This window comes from Lacerta agilis, chromosome 8 (assembly GCF_009819535.1).
Source record: "Lacerta agilis isolate rLacAgi1 chromosome 8, rLacAgi1.pri, whole genome shotgun sequence".
Lineage (NCBI taxonomy): Eukaryota > Metazoa > Chordata > Lepidosauria > Squamata > Lacertidae > Lacerta > Lacerta agilis.
The window spans coordinates 69,627,689-69,645,842 of record NC_046319.1 but is presented as its reverse complement, the minus strand read 5'-3'; the positions used below and the strand labels follow the sequence as shown (position 1 = coordinate 69,645,842).

Sequence of the window (18,154 nt, the reverse complement as noted above, 5' to 3'; positions counted from 1 at the left end):
CAACTCAAAGACTCCCCCCCCCCCCGCAGAAACAATGGCAGCAGTTTTTACAATATGGAAGAATGGAATCCATCTTACGTACAGCCAGGGAGTGATTACCTCCATAAGCCATGCAGCCTTTCAAATAAACTTGGTATACTTTGAAATCTGGTGAGGCTATGAGCTAGGTTCAAATTCCACCTCACTAGGGCTAGCCTGGGTGCGCTCTTTTGGTCTTAGCTGCTCTCCTGCAATATCTACATTATGGGGTTATAAGGATTGATGAATGTATTGTGAAATGGTATGAACCATCAAAAGTGTTACAGCATTCTGAAAGGCTTGATTCTTATGCTAAGAAAAGATCGTAAGTTATGGCTACAGAGGTTTATAGAAAAGCCTAAGTTAGGAGTTTGACAGCCTTCTTGAGGGAAGTATCGACTTTCTACCAGGCAGATACTCTGAACAGCAGGACTTTTTACATTCTCATGGTGGTAGTGAAAAAGGTTAAAAAGTTCAGTGGTAGAGCTTGTGCTTGCATGCAGAAAGGTCCCACCATCAGTTTGCAGCATCACCAGAGAGCCACTGCCACTAAACAGAATGCAGCAGGCCACAGCAGAGGCAGACAGCAGGTAAACCTGGCCCTGCTTAAAAGATTGCTGGATGATTTGCACATCAGCTCCTGTTCAACCACAGTAATAGAAACATTTTTTCCTCCCAGTTGGTAGCAACTCAGATGGATGGATGGGTGTGTGTGTTTATTTATTTCATCTCACAGCTCTTTCCAGCAGTCACTGGTTCCACCACCACCATTTGCACTTGGGCTGTCCTCCAACCATCCAGCCACTATTTTGCACTTGGCTCTGACTGGTGGACCAAGTAGATCCCACAAGCTTTAAGTCTGCCCATGCTTAAGCTAGAGGGACTAATTTAAAAGCTCAGTAAAAAGGCAGCTTCCTGTCTTCTTAAGTTCCTCAGCCAACTATAGCTGAGGAGACATTGTTTTACACAAGTCCTGCACATAGCTCCAGATTAATGGCAAACCAGGATTCTGATCTTCACAAAAATGAGCATTTTAATTAGAATGCTCCTTTGATAGAGAGATTTAGGAATGCTCAAAAGATGTCCGGTTGATACACAGGTGTGGTCAAAATGCGCAATTCAACAGACCCACAGGGAGCTAAAATAAAACCCCATGAAAACATTTCCACGTTCACATAACTTCAGTGGTTTTATTTAAATGCTTACGAGATCTCAAGGACACTACAGCCACACAAACCAATGTGTAACCCCAAAAGCTAGACTCTTTTCTCCAGGGGGAATTCGGTGCATTTGTCTTCACTATGTTTTTAAAGCTCATACAAGCTGCTGTGGAAAGCAGGATTCACACTCACATGTACACACATACACACAAAGCATTACAGTGACAAAAGGTGCAGTGTTCAGGGTTCTGTGGTCGAAGCGAAGAACTGGCCAGGAGATCAAACCTATTGACTAAAGGGGTGAGAGGCCACTCTGTCGGATAGCCTGGAATGCAGAGTGTGGGCAGTGCTCATTCGTGCTCCTTGCTGTACATGTGCTTCAGGAGATCTACTACACGGCAGCTGTAGCCATATTCGTTATCATACCTACGGAACGAAAAGAAAACTGCATCTAAGTAATGCTCATAGCCCAAATGACTCAATCACACAAATCCACAGTTTCCAGGTGCCTGTGACAGTGAGCCAAGAGTACCCCAGTTTTCAATTATAGAAACACTTACTAGGGCTGGGCAATATAGTGTCCCAAACCGGTTTGAAGTCCGTATTGTGATATCGGTTTCATAGTTTTTGATCTGGTAATATATCACAAATCATGAGATGTGGGTGGGTGGGTTTGTTTTGCAAAAATCACATTGTGGGCAAAACCCTGAAGTCAGCCAATGCCTCTACATAGCTCTATCCTTATTTCAGATACTGTGGTATATCAGTATATTCCGATGTTGAAAACCAGCCCTAATGCCTATGACATATTCTCTCTCTCATGTAGACACAATATAACTCTGGTTATACAAATATTGAGCCTAGTTGGTAAGTTGTTCACAGCAGATGACAAAACCAAAATGTTCCAATTTCTTCAAGTCATCCCTGCTTGGTCAAAATTGGGTGTTCCTTGCTAGCTTTCAAAGGAAGCAGCATTGCTACCTGAGCAAGGCCAAGTCAGGGTGGCAAATTCTCCTTCTGAGAAGGGATTATCAGGCGACACACCAACTATGCTCCAGTGTGGAAAAACACCTGCTCATTCTTACCAGGAGATGAGCTTCACAAAGTTATCATTGAGGGAGATCCCTGCTCCAGCATCAAAGATAGAGGAACGATTATCACCAATGAAATCAGTAGAAACAACCTGCAAAAGAAGTGTGAGAATTAAATTATATACAAAAGAGAACAAAAAAAACTGGTTCATCACAGATGTCAACATGGTACCCTGGGATTCCAGCATTGTGATATGTTGGTAAGATGCTCCAGCAGGTAAAGACTGTTTGCCTAATCCCTCGGGTCATGCTTTACTTATACTTTGAACAGAGAACTCCACATTTTATTATACTAGTGAATGAATGGTAGTGGGCTAAGCGATTAAAAGTTTGGATGTTGGATTCCACAGTCAAAAATACACTTTAAATGCCACACCTAATGTAGAATAAAACAGCTTTTTGCTAAAAACAAACTTTTAGAAAGTAGACTATGACTGCATCCCCCAGCAGCGTAGCTCAAAGCAGGCATTATTATTATTGTTCTGATGAACTGTATTGCCTATAAGTGGCTCACTGGTGTGCCTTGGGATTTCTCTCCCTCCACAGCTTGTTCGGCTGAGGAAACTATCCATACTCACCTCATCTTCTGTATACCCCAGGATTCCTTCCATTGGCCCTTTAGTTGCCTTCTTGACAGCTTCTTTGATCTGAGCATAGGTGGCTGGCTTGGAAAGGCGGCAGGTCAGGTCAACAACTGAGACATCACATACTGGCACACGGAACGCCATGCCAGTGAGCTTCCTGTTAAAAGAGGGTGTTAGTCATTAACCGGGGGGGGGGGGTATCCTGGAGGATTACTACTAAATAGGAGCCAAAATTATGTTAAGGAAATAAACAACTATCTGACTTTTAGAAGACATCTGACAGCAGCCCTGTTTAGGGAAGTTTTTAATGTTTGATCTTTTATCGTGTTTTTAATACAGTATTCTGTTGGGAGCTGCCCAGAGTGGCTGGAAAAACGCCAGCCAGATGGGCAGGGTATAAATAATAATTAAAAATTATTATTATTGTAAGTCATGAAAAAAGTGCCATAATTGTTCTGCTAAAGACTGCTAATCCATTTCATGGCAATCTAATGTATGGGCCAAGTGTTTGGGCTCTCATCAGAAAGCCAGGGCAGAAGGTATGGGAAAGAAATGTTGAGAGATCTCAAGCAACTAACCTAAGAAAATAATGCTGGGCAATGTCATGTTTCATGTTTTTCTCTTCTGCATGCACAAAATTAACATAACTTGCCAACACTGCTTAACCTGTTTTGTAGTCAACGAGCAGCTGCAATAACTACAAAGACACAGGAACTAGTTTCTACAGAGGCCTCTGAGAATAAGATATATTCCATACCCATTAAGCTCTGGAATGACCTTGCCCACAGCTTTTGCAGCACCAGTAGAAGCTGGAATGATATTTTGGTGGGCACCCCTGCCATCACGCCAAGCCTTGGATGAGGGACCATCCACAGTCTTCTGAGTGGCAGTATAAGCATGAACTGTGGTCTGCAAACAGAAGAAGCCAGTTAAGGAGACATGCAAGATATTTTAGAGTAGATTCTGGTCTAACAAGCAATATCTGAGGTTTTCTTGGAAACCTAAACTTTTGCTTTACATGTAAAAACATGGAATTGACTCACACGAGATGCACATTTGTTAACTTTATGGGAGAGCAACTCTAATCTTGACTGGTGACAGGATTCAGAGACCTAAAAACTAAGCTGCACGCTCAAGTAGTGAAAATGCCCCTTTTGCCTATCAGCAGGCAGTTGGTGAAAGCAAAAGTGATTCACGAGAGAGTCAACACTTCTATTAGCCACAAAGAATCAATACATGATCACACAACAGTTGCAGACAGGATTCAACTTCCCAATCATTTTATCTGGAAGCCTGGCCTCTAAGGAGTTAGAATATTGTTTTGAATCCTCAAACAGCCACCAGATTAGATAAAAGTTTTTTTATAGTCAGTAACTGAAAGCTACAGGAGTTGTGCACTGCATAGGAAGTTCAGTTTCTTCTAGACCACACTATCTATAGGAAGACACCAGGGTGATAAAAGGTTTTGTCCGAAGTCCTGCTCTTGAATGCAAGTTCCATTCTCAAAGGCAATCCTGTGTTGCTCTTACCATAAGGCCCTCCAAAATGCCAAAGTTGTCGTTAATGACCTTGGCTAAAGGTGCCAGGCAGTTGGTGGTGCAGGAAGCATTGCTGAAAAGCAAGGGGGACACATTAAGCCGACTTGACAACCAGCCAATCATGCATGCAAAAGGAAAAAGCACAACCTTTTTGTGTGTAACACACCCAGGAGCCTGCATTGCAAGCAAAGACCTGTGGGTTGTCTCCAAAGCTAGGTAAAGTTCATGCCCCAAGCTTTGATTGTAGTGTCCTATTTTCCAGGCTTTTCTCTTAATCTGGGTATCTTGAACAAGTTTGTGTAAATCATCAGCTTTCCAGGTAGGCTAGAAGCTCCAGCAACCATCAGGGGATATGCTATGAATTACTATACCTCCCCCATTAGCACCTGGCTTTGCAACACAAGCTCAGCTATACCTGAGCCCCTTGCCTACATGATTGTTCTTTCGATGGAAAGCATCCACAGAGACCCATCCCCAGAGTGGCCATGCAGCAAACTACTTCTCAGAAGATGAAACGCTAGGGTGGAGAGGAGCCTTACCTCACAACCTTCATGCTGGAGGGATCGTACTTCTCATGGTTGACTCCCATAACAAACATTGGTGCATCAGGAGACGGTGCACTCACCACTACTCGCTTGGCTCCACCAGTGAGATGAGCCTGTGGAAGGTGGCAGGGTTTTTTTTTTTGGTCAGTCAATGAAGATCAAACTCAGGCCATGCAGAAAGCATTGTAAGTAGGATAGAAATACAGCACACAAAGGGGAGCATGCTCCAGCACAGAGATCTGCCCTGTGCATTTAGAAACCAAGTATCCATGGAGTGAGTCCAGCATAGCATCATGGAAAGGCCCAAGAATTGCTTCCCTTTTCCAAGCAAGCTACACAGGTACTTACCGAAGCTTTCTCGACCGAGAGGAAGACTCCAGTGGATTCTACTACATACAAAGCTCCTGCCTCGCCCCATGGGATTTCATTTGGTTTCATGCTGCAAAATACAAGATTGTAAGGCCTTTTTGTCAGCAGCTGTTTTAGTATGTAGAGGTGCAAAGAAATATCTCACAAAAGTATTAGCTGCCAGAGGACACAGGTAGGTTAGCAATCATGTACTTGTGGGACTGGGCTGCTGATTAACCATCTTTAAAACTATTCATCAAGAGCTTAGTAAAACTGAGGTATGAATAAACTGATACTTTCTGCACTGACGAAATGCTTTTAGAGTCCATATATAACTGTAAAGTGTAATGAACTGATGCTTTTAAATATTCCAGTGAGTATAAGAAGTAGTTAGAAATATGTTATGCTTATTTTTATTAGGATTAAGATTAGAGTTATGATAATTGGTTATAAAGATTAAGATTAGATGAGAATGAGGATTTTACAATGTTACAAAGTTACTAAAGAAGATTAGAAATGAACGCAGAAGAGAGGATGTGAGGAAGTCCCAATATAATGTTATAAATAAGATAAGGATAGTCAGATTTTTGTATTTTTGTAGTTTTTTGTTGTTGTTTTGTTGTATTTTGTATTGTGTGTTTTATTGGTAAAATTTAATAAATTCCTTATAAAATAAATAAATAAATAAATATTCCAGTGAGGACTAAATGGTAGAGTATTGCTTTTTACAACCCCTGGTACAATCAACGGGCTAATGGCAAAGTCAGTCTCAGACTGGTTCACATCTATGTACCTAGGAGGACCTGAGGGAGGTGGGAAGCAAAACAGGATATTCGTAACATTCTATCCTGGCCTTCTCCAAAGAGGTCAGGGCACTGTATGTGGTTTCCAACCCCCAAGTTCTGCTAAGAACCCCGTGAGGTGGGTTAAGTCTCAAAAATAGTGACTAGTCCAGTGTCATGTAGCCACAAGGTTGATTTAAATGTGGTTTTCTCCAGTCCATCTGTTACAGCACACTGGCTCTCTGCAGCCAACTCTATCACGGCCTGCTGCAGGACGATAAGCCTTTTATCAATGTGCCCGTGAGAAAGAGATATAGTCTTCTGTGGGGGATAGGGATGGTGCACAGGTATATGCAAAATCCTTTAAAATGCATCTGTCACATGTCTTTGGACCAGTCACATGTTTTTGGGCCACTCATCAGTTACACAAACCTCAGACAAAAATCTCAGAAGCCTGCTGCAGATTATTGCCAAGAGTGGGTACGCCTCTAGTCAAGACCCTGACTTTTATCCCCACTTACCTCTGGTATACAGAGATTTTTGAGCCATTCACTACTAGTTTGCCGTCCTCAGCCTTCACTTCTCCCTTGAAGCGCCCATGTGTAGAATCATACTTGAACATGTAGACCTAAGGAGGAAGAGAAGTGTTAACTGCAACCATATTGTGCCAAACAGAGGGCACTGAGTTTATTTACCGGTACTTACTTTTGCTTTTTTGGCTAGAAATAAAAGCTTATGCAGAATGCATGAGGATGGTACAGATCACCCCAACCCAATACCCCTTATGGTATCCATATGTTAATATCATGCTTGTACAGGGCCTTACATACAGTAAGTGCAGAAATCTGTACATTTCCAATTTTCTGATTGCAGTTTCACACACTTCACCTCTATTTGCACTAGGATTTACTTATGTAAACTAACATGCAAATGGGGTATAAATGCGTCTGTGTACATTTCACTTGGAGATGGTGCCAGGATGCCAAGGACCAACCAGCATAATCTTGACCATTCACCACCACCACCACCACCACCACTCCCTAAAACCTTCCTTTTCAGTCTACCAAGGAAACAGACTAAGGGCCACTGTATGTTTGGAGTTGAGTCGAACACCATTAAGCCATTACCATGTATTTGACGTCAATGAAAGGATCATTGATAGCCACAACTTTGACCCCCTTCTCCACACAGGCTCGGAGGACCAAGCGCCCGATACGCCCGAATCTGCAAAAGGACAAAACTCAATCCATTAGAGTTACAAATGCCCCCCAGCCCTTTCTATATAACTAAAGCAAGCAGAACATGTTACTAGAATAGGCCTTCTTCTAGGCAGCTATGAAAGCTTCCACAACATTAAAAAGCCTTTTCCCACTGAGACCCATAGTTGACATCAGGATGCAGAGCATGAGCAACTAAGCTCAAAACCTTGCTAGAAGCCCATGGGTGCTTAGGAGTAGCCAACCTGGTACCTTCCTGATATTGTGATTTGCAACTCCCATCATCCCCGATTATTGGCAATAATCGGCTAAGGAGAGTTGTACTCCACAAGAGGGCACCATGTTGGCTACCACTGAAATGAGCATCCAGAGACAAGATATTCCTGCTCTGCATTTTGCTTTCTTGCACAAGAAGCCACCTTTTGGTTAACCAATCTAGAAACTGTGATCTAGAGGGTTGCTTGGAACCTTATCAGAAAGCTCTCCAATGGCGATGATCGGTAAAAGTAGACAAGTCTGCTGAAAAATGTTGCTCATCAATAGCTCTATTTCTCTGCAAGATTCAGCACAGGAGAACATTGGGTCTGTTGGAGCATGCATGTATACTCTATACATTCCGAGTGACTGTGAGGCTTAAAAGACCTGTGAAACATGAGTCAAGCATGTTGCCTAAAACAGGGGTCATCAGAAGGTAGATCTGAATCTATTAGCAGATTACTGGAAGATTTACAATGGACTGGTGAGAATTCCAGATGCCCCAGTTGTTTCACCACAACAATGAACACCCACACAAATTAAGCTGTTAGGAAACCCTAATCTGTAGTAACTCAAATACAGACTAGTACTTGTATGTGCTAGTCATCCTAGAGTATTGCTCCTGGGGCACAACAGGCAGCTGGCTCTGCTTTCAAGCCACCATTTTGCACATGATTCTGCACAGTGAACCTCATCATTGTCGTGGGTCCAACAAGCCTGATGTTTGATCACACTTGTCCAAGAGCAGGCCCAAAAATCCTCTGCAACATGCAAGGGTTCTGTGGTGGACATGTACGAAGCTCCTCAAGCAGACTAGTGTAGGAAGAAAGATTCCTTGAAAGCACAAAGTTTGGAAATCATGATCCAATCCTTCCAACTCCCTAAAAATGGTATTCAGAGACCTATCACCAATAATATTGGAGCTAATGCACTGCTACTGTGACTAATAGCCACCGATAGCTTTCTATCCCATGAATTAGTAAGTCTAAACCCCCATTGAACCCCATTGGTGGTCATTATTACATTTTTGTGGCAGAAAGCTTCATAATTTATAACTATGCATTGGCACACATTGTACTGTGTGAAAAACTTCCTTTGGTCTGTCCTGAATCATCGAACATTCAGGCTCATTAAATGTTCCTGGGTTTGGTTATTATGAGGGACGGTTAAAAAAACCTTATCTCTATCCACTTTCCCCACACCCAGGCATAATTTTATAATTTCCATCATGTCCCTCTGTTTACTTGCCTTTTTTCTAAACTGAAAAAAACCCTCCAGATTTTGTAACTTTTCCTCACAGAGGAGTTGTTCCAGCCTATATTATTTTGGTGGCCCTTTTCCATCTCTCCAATATCCTTTTTGAGGTACAGCAACCAGAACTTTACACAGTACAGTGTTCCAAGTGCAGCCCCATCACAGATTATTGTAACAGCACTAGGATGCTGGCAGTTTTATCTTCAATCCCTTTCCTAACAATCCCTGGTAAGAAACTCCTGTCAGTTTCTTCACTGAGCTAGCTGCCCACTGTATTATACTGTGTTACAACAAAAAAAAACCAGCAAGCAAATACTCCTTTTGAAAAATCCTTACCCATTGATCCCAACATGAAATTCAGCCATACGTTTCGGAGGTGGTGGAGGCGGAGGAGGCGGAGCTTCTGGTTCTGGCTCGGGGGTACCTGGTTCTGGCACGGGGGTAGGTGGTTCTGCCTCGGGGGTAGCTGTCGGCTCTGGAGAGATTTTTGGAGGAGACCCTTCACTTATTTCGAGCCTGGAAGCATCAGAAAGGAGTAAGCATGCTGGCTTGGACAGAGGCAACTAAAGATCATATTGGCTCAACAGATTTTAATTGGTTTAAGTCATTCTCACTCCCCAGAACTAGAAGTCTACAGTAGGAGATGCCAGTAATAATCAGCCCCCTCCCTAGACTACCATTTCCAAGATTCTTTAAGGGGCCATCAAACTTCCATGTGGGTTAACCCAAGGATATTCATTATTCCCGTTTCCCCTCTCACACCGCAACATTCTTTATTCAACGGTTAGATGATTTATACAACCCACAAAGATTTAACTTCAGGACTTTTCTAACAAGGATGGACTTCATATTGTCCTATGTATCTGTCTCCTTCCCAGCAACCTTGATTTACAATGATCTACACTGTGACATGTGACTCAAATCCATTGCACATGGTTGCAACAAAAGGAGGAAGAGACCCGCTACTTGCTCAAGAGAATTTCCAGATACTGGTCTACATACAAACTCTAGGCTTGTGCACACCTCTGCTTGTCCTGTGCCTGGGGGTCTGAGTGCTCTTCCACTTGTCCCACACTTTCCAGACATGGGTCTGAGTGGTTTTGTCTTGCCCCACCAGTTTCTCCCGGAAAATTCGCTGTTTAGCAATACAGTGGAACAAATGGCAATCTGCAGAAACCCCAATTGCCGATTGTTTCAATTCACCACTAAAGATTGGATTTTCCAAGGGGAAAGGCGTGGGGCAAAAGGAGTATGCCACAAACATTTTGTTCTATTAATTTCTGCTCCAGGGTTGAGTTCAGGAACTTGAGCTTCAAGTTTGGACCAGATGCTGGCTGTACACAGCAATGCTGTGATGGCTCCTGTGACATCATGAAACCCCTTCACTTCCATTAATTCCAGAGTCAGCTTAGCAGCTGCTCATATTGATATATATATTTTAATCCCTACACATGATGTTTTAAAAAGATAGCCGTCTAAAGCACAGGGGAAAGACTGATGACTAATCAGCATTCACACTACTAGTATTCCTTTATTACAAAGATAGGAGAAAGCTTGGCTTACCACGCAGGAAAAATGAGCTCCATTTCCATTATATTTATTCAGACCCTAACTTTGCAGATCCAATCCCTTCACTTGACTATAAGAACTAATGTGTTGTATCAAACTAAGTTTAAGTAACCTGGGTTTATTACTTTCAATGGGTCTACTCCAGATAAAATGCACAGCTACAACACACTCATTACAGGAATTATTTCTGGTGAGCAATGCATATTACATGGTTTGCTTTGGGCCAGGCAACCTGAGTTTCAAAATGGGATTTACTGTGTAATTAGGAAGCTTGTCTGCTCATTCCAGGGAAAGAACAACGAAATTAATGTAAACTTCCGATTTAGTATACAGTCGTACCTTGGTTGTCGAACAGAATCCGTTCTGGAAGTCTGTTTGATTTACGAAAATGTTCGACAACCAAGGTGCAGCTTCTGATTGGCTGCAGGAGCTTCCTGCACTCAATCGGAAGCCGCAGAAGTCACGTCAGACGTTCGGCTTCCAAAAAATGTTTGCAAACAGGAACACTCACTTCCGGGTTTGCGGCATTCGGGAGCCAAAATGTTTGAGTTGCAAGGTGTTAAAGATCCAATGTATGACTGTACATATCTCTGAAAGATTGTCCACTCCTTAATTTGCCAGTAGCTTTGTTTTGTTCTTGGATTAAACCAAGCATCCCGGAATAAGATCTTAAAATTGCTGCCTGCTAAGCTACTTCTGCCAGGCTACATGCCCCAAAGGCTTGGAAATGGCAAACAGCTTCACTAATTGTGTCATGATGCAGCTCCTGTAAGACCACATTACACAGGACAGCCAAGTGGGGAACCCCAGAAAGTAACAATACATACCATCACAAGGCAAAATAGCCTTGTGGACTGAAAACCTGGAGGGGTGCCAAATATTTTAAGACTGAAGGGAGCCTCCAAGTCAAGGTTAACCAGAACACAGTTTTCTCCGGAGTGAGATTCATTTTGCTATGCTTCTATGTAAAGTAGCTGAATCCTTGCCGTAGCAAAAGCCAGGATACATGAGAGCAATTCCAAAACATTCCAGTATTCCTGGCTACGTTAAAGAGGGCTGGTCGCCTAGGATCACTAACCCGAACAACAACTTTGGGTGCTTCTGAACATGTAAACAAGCCTTCAATATGGAGAACAGTGAAAATATTGAATAATTTTTTTTCATATCCAGATACAACATGCTTGCTTAACCAAATTTCAGTAAGCACACACTACATGCTAAAGAAAGTTCCTAAATAACTTGCATCTGCTTGGGAGAATCTCACTTGGAGAAATGTTATCTTAAATGGGTTTCATTGAGGTTCTGGAGTTTGCCTTACCCATTGTTGAACTTCATTTACAAATGAAGTTTAACAGACTTAGAACAGGGTGACTTTCAAACCATATATTGTGGACCTGCAGGCGTTACTGTTATTTTTACCACTGTATATCTTACCTCTAGTTACATTGGCTTTACCAACTCACGGAGAAGGCTGCCGGTATTTAAAAGTTCATCAGAACCCCTTCAATAAATTTGCTTACCTGAAAACTTTGACACTAACTGATGTGCCGCCACAATCCGGTGGCGGTGAGCAACTGCGATTCATTCTGCTGGCTGACCTATCTACCGTTTCTCTACCTAGAAATACTGAAAGAGGATTTCAGGAGGCTGGTTAACTTCTGCTCGGCTAAACTTGCTGCAGCTATTATCAAAGATTCCTTTGCTCCCCAGCATTTCTGTTTTTTCACCACCCATTCAAAACTCTGTTTTTAATATGAATCAGGGACTGCTGGCCCAAAAGTGGTTATAAGAACAAAGAGCATGGAGGTAGTGGGGAGATAAGAATGTCTGGCAATTTTTAGAAGTGCACCTTCAAATGTTCTCCAAGTAACTTGCTTTCCTGGAAGTGTTAGTCTGAAATGTTAGTCTGAAAGTTCCTACACTGGTAGCAAAATAATAATAATAAATGTTATTTAGAGGGATTATCAGAATTCAGATTGAAACAATAGATTTTTGGAGCCATCTTCAGAAGGACCACAGTCCAGTTCTACCCTACTGAGCAGATATTGGGAAAACATTGTCAAACACATCCCTGAAGATGAAGAGTAGCAACAGAAAAATGCCTTATTACAGCAGCTCATTGATAATTCTGAAGATTGTGAAATGGCTTTTTGTTATAACTTCAACAATGCAACATATATTTTATGTATATACTGCTTATATGCCAGAATGGCAATAGCCATACGACACAGAGTTGATTGTATCAGTTGCCTATCAAGGTCTTTTCAGCTTTCAATCTTCTTTTTTGCTTCAGCAGCCTGTGCATAAACCAAGAATAAGTGGAGAAATTTTGCCCTGGAGGGCATAGCAGAATGCTAGACAAACAAGGACAGCTATTTGCACAGTGCTCCTGCCCAGACCAGAAAGCATATGATAGCCAAGGTTATATATGAATCAAGAGAGCACAGCTTCACAGTTGAAGACAGTTACATAAGCATGACCATCTACATTTGTGTTCCTGAGCCCCTTCGTTTGCATTTAGCAGGATGACTCTGCAAGTTTGCTTTATATCCTGTTGGCCCCATCTGTATTGAGCCTAAGCTACAGGTTTATATAACCATGATTATATGGTTTGTTGCAAGCAGAACAAGTTGCTTCCCTTGGTCATTTTAACCTAGGCGTCTACCAACGGCATGTAGGAAAATAACCATAAAATACAAAAAGGCAAATGAGAGAATACATTCTCTTACCATCCTGGGGTTCCAGTATTATTTTCTCCCACTGAGTTATAGTGGCTTTGCAACACAAAACCAGTATCACATTTGTATATCTCACCACTTCGACCTTGAGCAGGATCACCTCAGTCATATATTATCTCTCATTTGTATAAAGATGGTTACTGGATGACTTTTCAAAAATGCAGATGATGCCGGTAACACGTTAAAGTGGGGGTTTTCCAACCTTCCCTGCTACAGCCACCATCAATTCTTTCTAGCAACACTGCTTGCCAGACTTTCAGCTCCACTAGCAATACTTGGAAATGGTACCTCTTTTGCCAACCAAGTGCTTCCCATACAAGGAGATATTAAAATGAATCAAACCAAGGAAAGAAAGAAGCAAAGATCTTAGTCAATTGATATTTTATTTTAAAATCCTGCATTTTCACTGAGTTTGTTAAAAATGTTGCATGCCAAACAATAAATATCTTGGCAACCGCAACTGGAAGAACAGGAGCCATTTTGTTTCAGAACAGCTCAGGTCTGCAGCCTCTCAAGCGTATTATTTCTAAATTGCTCGGTACAGAGACACTTTTCGATTCCTTGGCAGGCAGCCCTACAGAATTTTGCAACCCATTGCAGATTTGCCAACGCATTTTCACAATGGTGTACGGTAAAAAGGGGAACATAGCAATAGCACTTTTGCAGCACTGCTGTGAAAACGACATTGGCATAAGCATCAATATTTTGCCACCGTTATTTGGTGTTCTTGGATCTTCCGGTTTACGCAGCTTCCATGAATTCAACAGCTTGGAACTTAGACAGTCACAGGTGTTTGACAAAATGAGTATCAATCAGATATATTAAGTTTCTTCTATTGCTTCATTACCATTTTGGCCTTCCATACGTGCACCTAGTACATCACGACAGAAGCAAGAGTCCGTCACAAAAGTGAGGACATCCCCATCCTACTGCAGGAATCTAATTGCTGCAGTGACGCTCTGTGGCGAACAGCAGAGTCCCAAACCCATCCAAGAGTACATTAAGCAGCAACCACAGCCCAGAGCAGCGTCAGCAGACACATACTCACAGCCCCTGAGCATTTTACAACCATCACGTCCTGGCTGCAGACGCTATGACCTTGAGACTGTAATGGTGCAGCAGAGAAGTGCCCACACCCTACTCCTATGCAGTTAGATGTGCCAAAGCTCATAGATTCCAATGGTCTTAGTCAGACCTAGAGCTAGTTTCACAGTTCTAATCATGCTATAGATTTCTCAGTATAAACCTATGGCACCCATTGCAGTGTACCCATGCTAACAACCAGGATCCAGATTTTCAGTTAGAAAATGGGCTCTTATCTCCCTCCTGCATTCCTGGAACAAACAGTTTGCATTTGACCTCCAGTGACAAGAGACGGGAAGTCTTGCTTTATTTAGCCCTTAGTCTAAGGCATGTTTCCCTCCTTATTGTTTGTGGGGAGCCTGGAGCAAGTTAACAGTTAGCTGTCTGCTCATATTAGCAATTGAGACTTACAACCTCCTTCACGGAAAGACTATATACTTGATCTGTAGATCACCTCTACCGAAGGTCCATCTATTTTCCTGCTGTAGTCAATAATGCAGGCTTGCAACATATTCATGGCCTCATTTCCAATGTCTCAGTATTTCATTATGATTGCAGTTTTAAGTAGACATTGTGTGCAGTTAAATTTAGAGCTACAGTTGCAAGAAAGTAGATTTTTTAAACAGGCTATCAACATATAAAAAGTGTAGAATAAAAAAATGCTTTATATTCTGCCAACAGGGCACTGGATCAATTTATAATGGTGCAGCATATTTGCAGAATCTCTTTCTTCCAATGAGCACACGGTTCTGCAGCCTAGTTCCTACCAAAAATAAGAGTCAGATTAATTTCCCTTTTAACCATAGCATTATTTGTGAGGAAGTAGCTTTTCAGTTTCTGAAATCCCCGAGGGAGAATCCTGGCCATCTTTCAACTGCTGCTCGCTGGAGCGTGCTTGGCTGCACGCAGACATCACTGTTTCCTAATCTCACCGATGTGATGCGACAGTCACATGAACAGGACGGATCCATACAATTAGCAGTTGATCTGGAAGAAACCAACTCGATCGCTAGGTAACAGGGGTCTTTGCTTCCTCACCTCTGCAAAAATCCCTAGGTATTGAAAACTACCCAGCCAGGGTAAAGGCAATGTATATAAACATCAGCCAGTTCCTTCTCTCATCTGGAATTGATACAGCAGAACAAATCTCTACAACTTCTTATATTTTGATTTATGCAAAATACCAGTACATACAATAAAAATGGTGTGATATTATTCCTCAAAGGGAATGAGCAGTTTTTTAAAAAAGATAGAAGCCTGGTCTTATATCTACAGAAGGGAGTAGGTGGGACAGAATTTTCATTAAATTCCAGTTTTTAAAAAAACACAGTAAGGGAGATGCTTCTTCCATTGATGAAGTAAAAAGGCAGGAACTGCTCATCTAACAGTCCTCAAAATGGAATGGTCCAGGCTTGACTCTTCAGTGGTTTTTCTGACGCAGTTGCATTTCTAGAGAGATCCATGGTACAGAGGCAGAGCACTACAAAATGCATCATCATCTCCTACTCTCAGTTGTTCAGTGCCTTCTCTAGCAGTAGCTGAAGCTTCCCTCCTGGCGCCTCACTATGGGGGAAGCTTCCTTGGTATCCAGCATTCTTGCCACTGCAAATATTTTCAAAGCAAGCCCTAAAGCTTCCTTACAGCACCCTTGCCATGCACCCATCAAGGGCAAAATTCTCTCTCCAAACTGCTGCATTTGAGCATCAAGCAAACCTGCAACCCCGAAATTTATTCCCCTTTATATCCCAACCTTTCCTCCAAGGAGATTGAAGTGGCACACATAGCTCCCCTCCTCCTCCCACCCTGCCCAAATTTAAGCCCCCAAACAACCTTGTGAGGTAGGTGTGTTTGTGTTTATTAGGTTTATATACTATTGTTTCTTCTAAGGAGCTCAAGGTGGTGTGCATGGTTCTCCTTCCCCATTTCACCCACACAACAACCCTGTGAGGTAGGCTTAGACTGAGAGGTGGTGACTGACCCAAGGGCACCCAATACAGTGGACTGAGCGCGGGTTTGAACCTGGTTCCTGCCATGTCTTAGTGAAACACTCTCACCGCTACAGCACGCTAGCTGAGCTTCCCCTTGCCCCACACCTCCTGTCCTCCAAGTCCCCAAACCAGTACACTACAACAGCACCCTCCACAATCTATGCCCTAAAGCCATTTAGGGAAGAGTCCTGTCTACAGGCCTGTCCTGTCCCCCACCCCCCACCAGCAGCAGCCTCCTGCTATATGTTTCATAGCACTGCAGAAAGAAGCATCATGTTGCTAGGTGGTTGACTCATCCTTCTGAGCTCTCCTAATGCTCTAGCTCTTGAAGGCTACTTCCCGAGATAACCACACATACAATCCACCCCACCCCAAAACATCACCCCTTCTCTGAAGACACACATCTTCTGGGGTCAACCCCCAACATAGCGCAGTTCTCTCAGACATCTTCTCTCCATCCACCTCCATTTTAGTTACCCAGCCACAGTCTATTTCTTAACTGGAAAGATCCCTAAGCCACCTTTTCGATACCTCAGCCCACTAGTGTGGTTTTCAGGGGTTAGAGTGCCAGATTAGGGACCTAAGAGAGCAGGTGTCCTAATGGAGGTTCAGCTACTCACTTTAGGTGGGGGGGGGGGACTCTTTCCCCCCAGCAACCTACCTCACAGGGTTGTTTGTGAGGTGCCGAAGCAGAACCATGTGCACCTTGAGAAAGAAATAGGAGTGCAAAAAACCCACACACAGGTAAGTAAAGAAAGAATAAAAGTCTTCAGAAGGCAACAACCAATTTAAAAGCACTGAATACAGAGGATGTAAATGCATTAACAGGCAAATAAATGTCAAGAGCATCGATTTTTAAATTAAGCAATAATCCCCATTCGCCCTGCCTTGCAGCCCCCACCCACCCAGCTAGCATTCTCTATAGGGCGTCCCTTCCCCCTCCCAGCATCCCCACTCTACCCCACCCCACCGTGGTCGACTGGAAAATCCAGACCACCCCCCAGGTGGCCCACCCTAAAGCTCCCTCTCCAGCCGCAACACACCCCCCCGCCCCACCTCGCCCCACTCACAAGTCTATCCAAGCGACAGACCAGATGGCGTCGAACAAGCAAAAGCAACGGCCGGGCTGCAGCTTATATACCCTCCGCTGCCAGGCAACGCCTAAGCTCCCGCCCCCGCCTCCTCCTTTCCCTCCCCGAACGCGCTCTTGCGGCACCTGCGCGCACGCGCGCCTGCGCTTGGTCTACTTAGTTAAAGTCAGCCAGAGGCGGCGCGTGCGCTCGTGCGCCCTCTCGCTCGAAGCCCATTGGTACCCGACCCCATCCGCGCACAACGGCAGCGGCGCGCGCTTTTCTCCTTCCCGCATGCGTAGTTCTGCCCTCTTGGGCATATTTCGCGGCTCGGGTCTTTTTTTTTGGTTGCACCTGCTGCCCAGGTGAGCGAAAAAGACCAGGGAGGGAAGGAAGGAAACCAGGGCCGCTGGGCATTCTTTGTTTTCTGTGGTCTCCTCGCCTTGCGCATGGTTGAGGCGCCTTCACACGTGACGGGTTTCCTTTTTAAAAAGAAAAGAAAAGCTACCCTTTACCTGTAGGAATGCAGCAGGTGTGCTCTGTCGCGTGGAAGAGAGATATGGGGGCACCTTGAAGGCTTAGCAACGAATATATTGCACATTATTAAATTTATAACCCCGCCTTTCCAGCCACAGGAGCGCGGGGCTACAAACACGCAAGTGATAAAGGAATTAAAACGTCTAAAAACAGTTCCTATACAGTTCCAAACTTTTTGGAGAGGGATAAGAAAATCAAAGGGTGTGGTCAATGAAAGATGTAGGAAAGGGTGGGGTGGAACTGGCTGGCATCTGGAAGCATTGTGTTCATGTCTTCTTTCAAAACGTACCTTAGGGCAGAAGTTTCTGAGAATGTTAAAAAGTCAGGAGCATCACAGTAATAGCCGTTTGAAATATTTGCTTGCCGAATCCTCAAAG

General features: G+C 43.4%; 1 protein-coding gene across 2 annotated transcripts; it reads right to left on the bottom strand.

Moving 5' to 3' along the window:
- Nucleotides 1–1,180: 1,180 nt before the first annotated feature.
- On the bottom strand, nucleotides 1,181–17,364 carry GAPDHS (glyceraldehyde-3-phosphate dehydrogenase, spermatogenic). 2 transcript variants are annotated; one of them, XM_033158172.1, is made up of 12 exons: nucleotides 17,241–17,348; nucleotides 11,882–11,987; nucleotides 9,129–9,308; nucleotides 7,194–7,290; nucleotides 6,588–6,694; nucleotides 5,285–5,375; nucleotides 4,931–5,049; nucleotides 4,383–4,464; nucleotides 3,611–3,762; nucleotides 2,848–3,010; nucleotides 2,264–2,361; nucleotides 1,181–1,604 (listed from the first exon to the last, which is right to left on the bottom strand). In XM_033158172.1, the coding sequence occupies exons 2-12, from the start codon at nucleotides 11,944–11,946 to the stop codon at nucleotides 1,529–1,531; spliced, it is 1,230 nt and encodes a 409-aa protein (XP_033014063.1). In that variant the 5' UTR covers nucleotides 11,947–11,987; nucleotides 17,241–17,348; the 3' UTR covers nucleotides 1,181–1,528. The 2 variants fall into 2 exon arrangements, with proteins under 2 accessions (XP_033014063.1, XP_033014064.1); XM_033158173.1 differs by lacking the exon at nucleotides 11,882–11,987 and having other exon boundaries at nucleotides 17,241–17,364.
- Nucleotides 17,365–18,154: the final 790 nt, after the last annotated feature.

Bases quoted from the DNA above. Each gene is read 5' to 3' on its own strand.
- GAPDHS (XM_033158172.1), bottom strand. From the start codon at position 11,946: ATGAATCGCAGTTGCTCACCGCCACCGGATTGTGGCGGCACATCAGTT. The intron at 5,050-5,284 runs GTAAGTACCTGT...CACCTTCCACAG, and splicing joins TCTCGGTCGAGAAAGCTTCG to GCTCATCTCACTGGTGGAGC. The intron at 1,605-2,263 runs GTAAGAATGAGC...TTCGTTCCGTAG, and splicing joins TTTGTGAAGCTCATCTCCTG to GTATGATAACGAATATGGCT.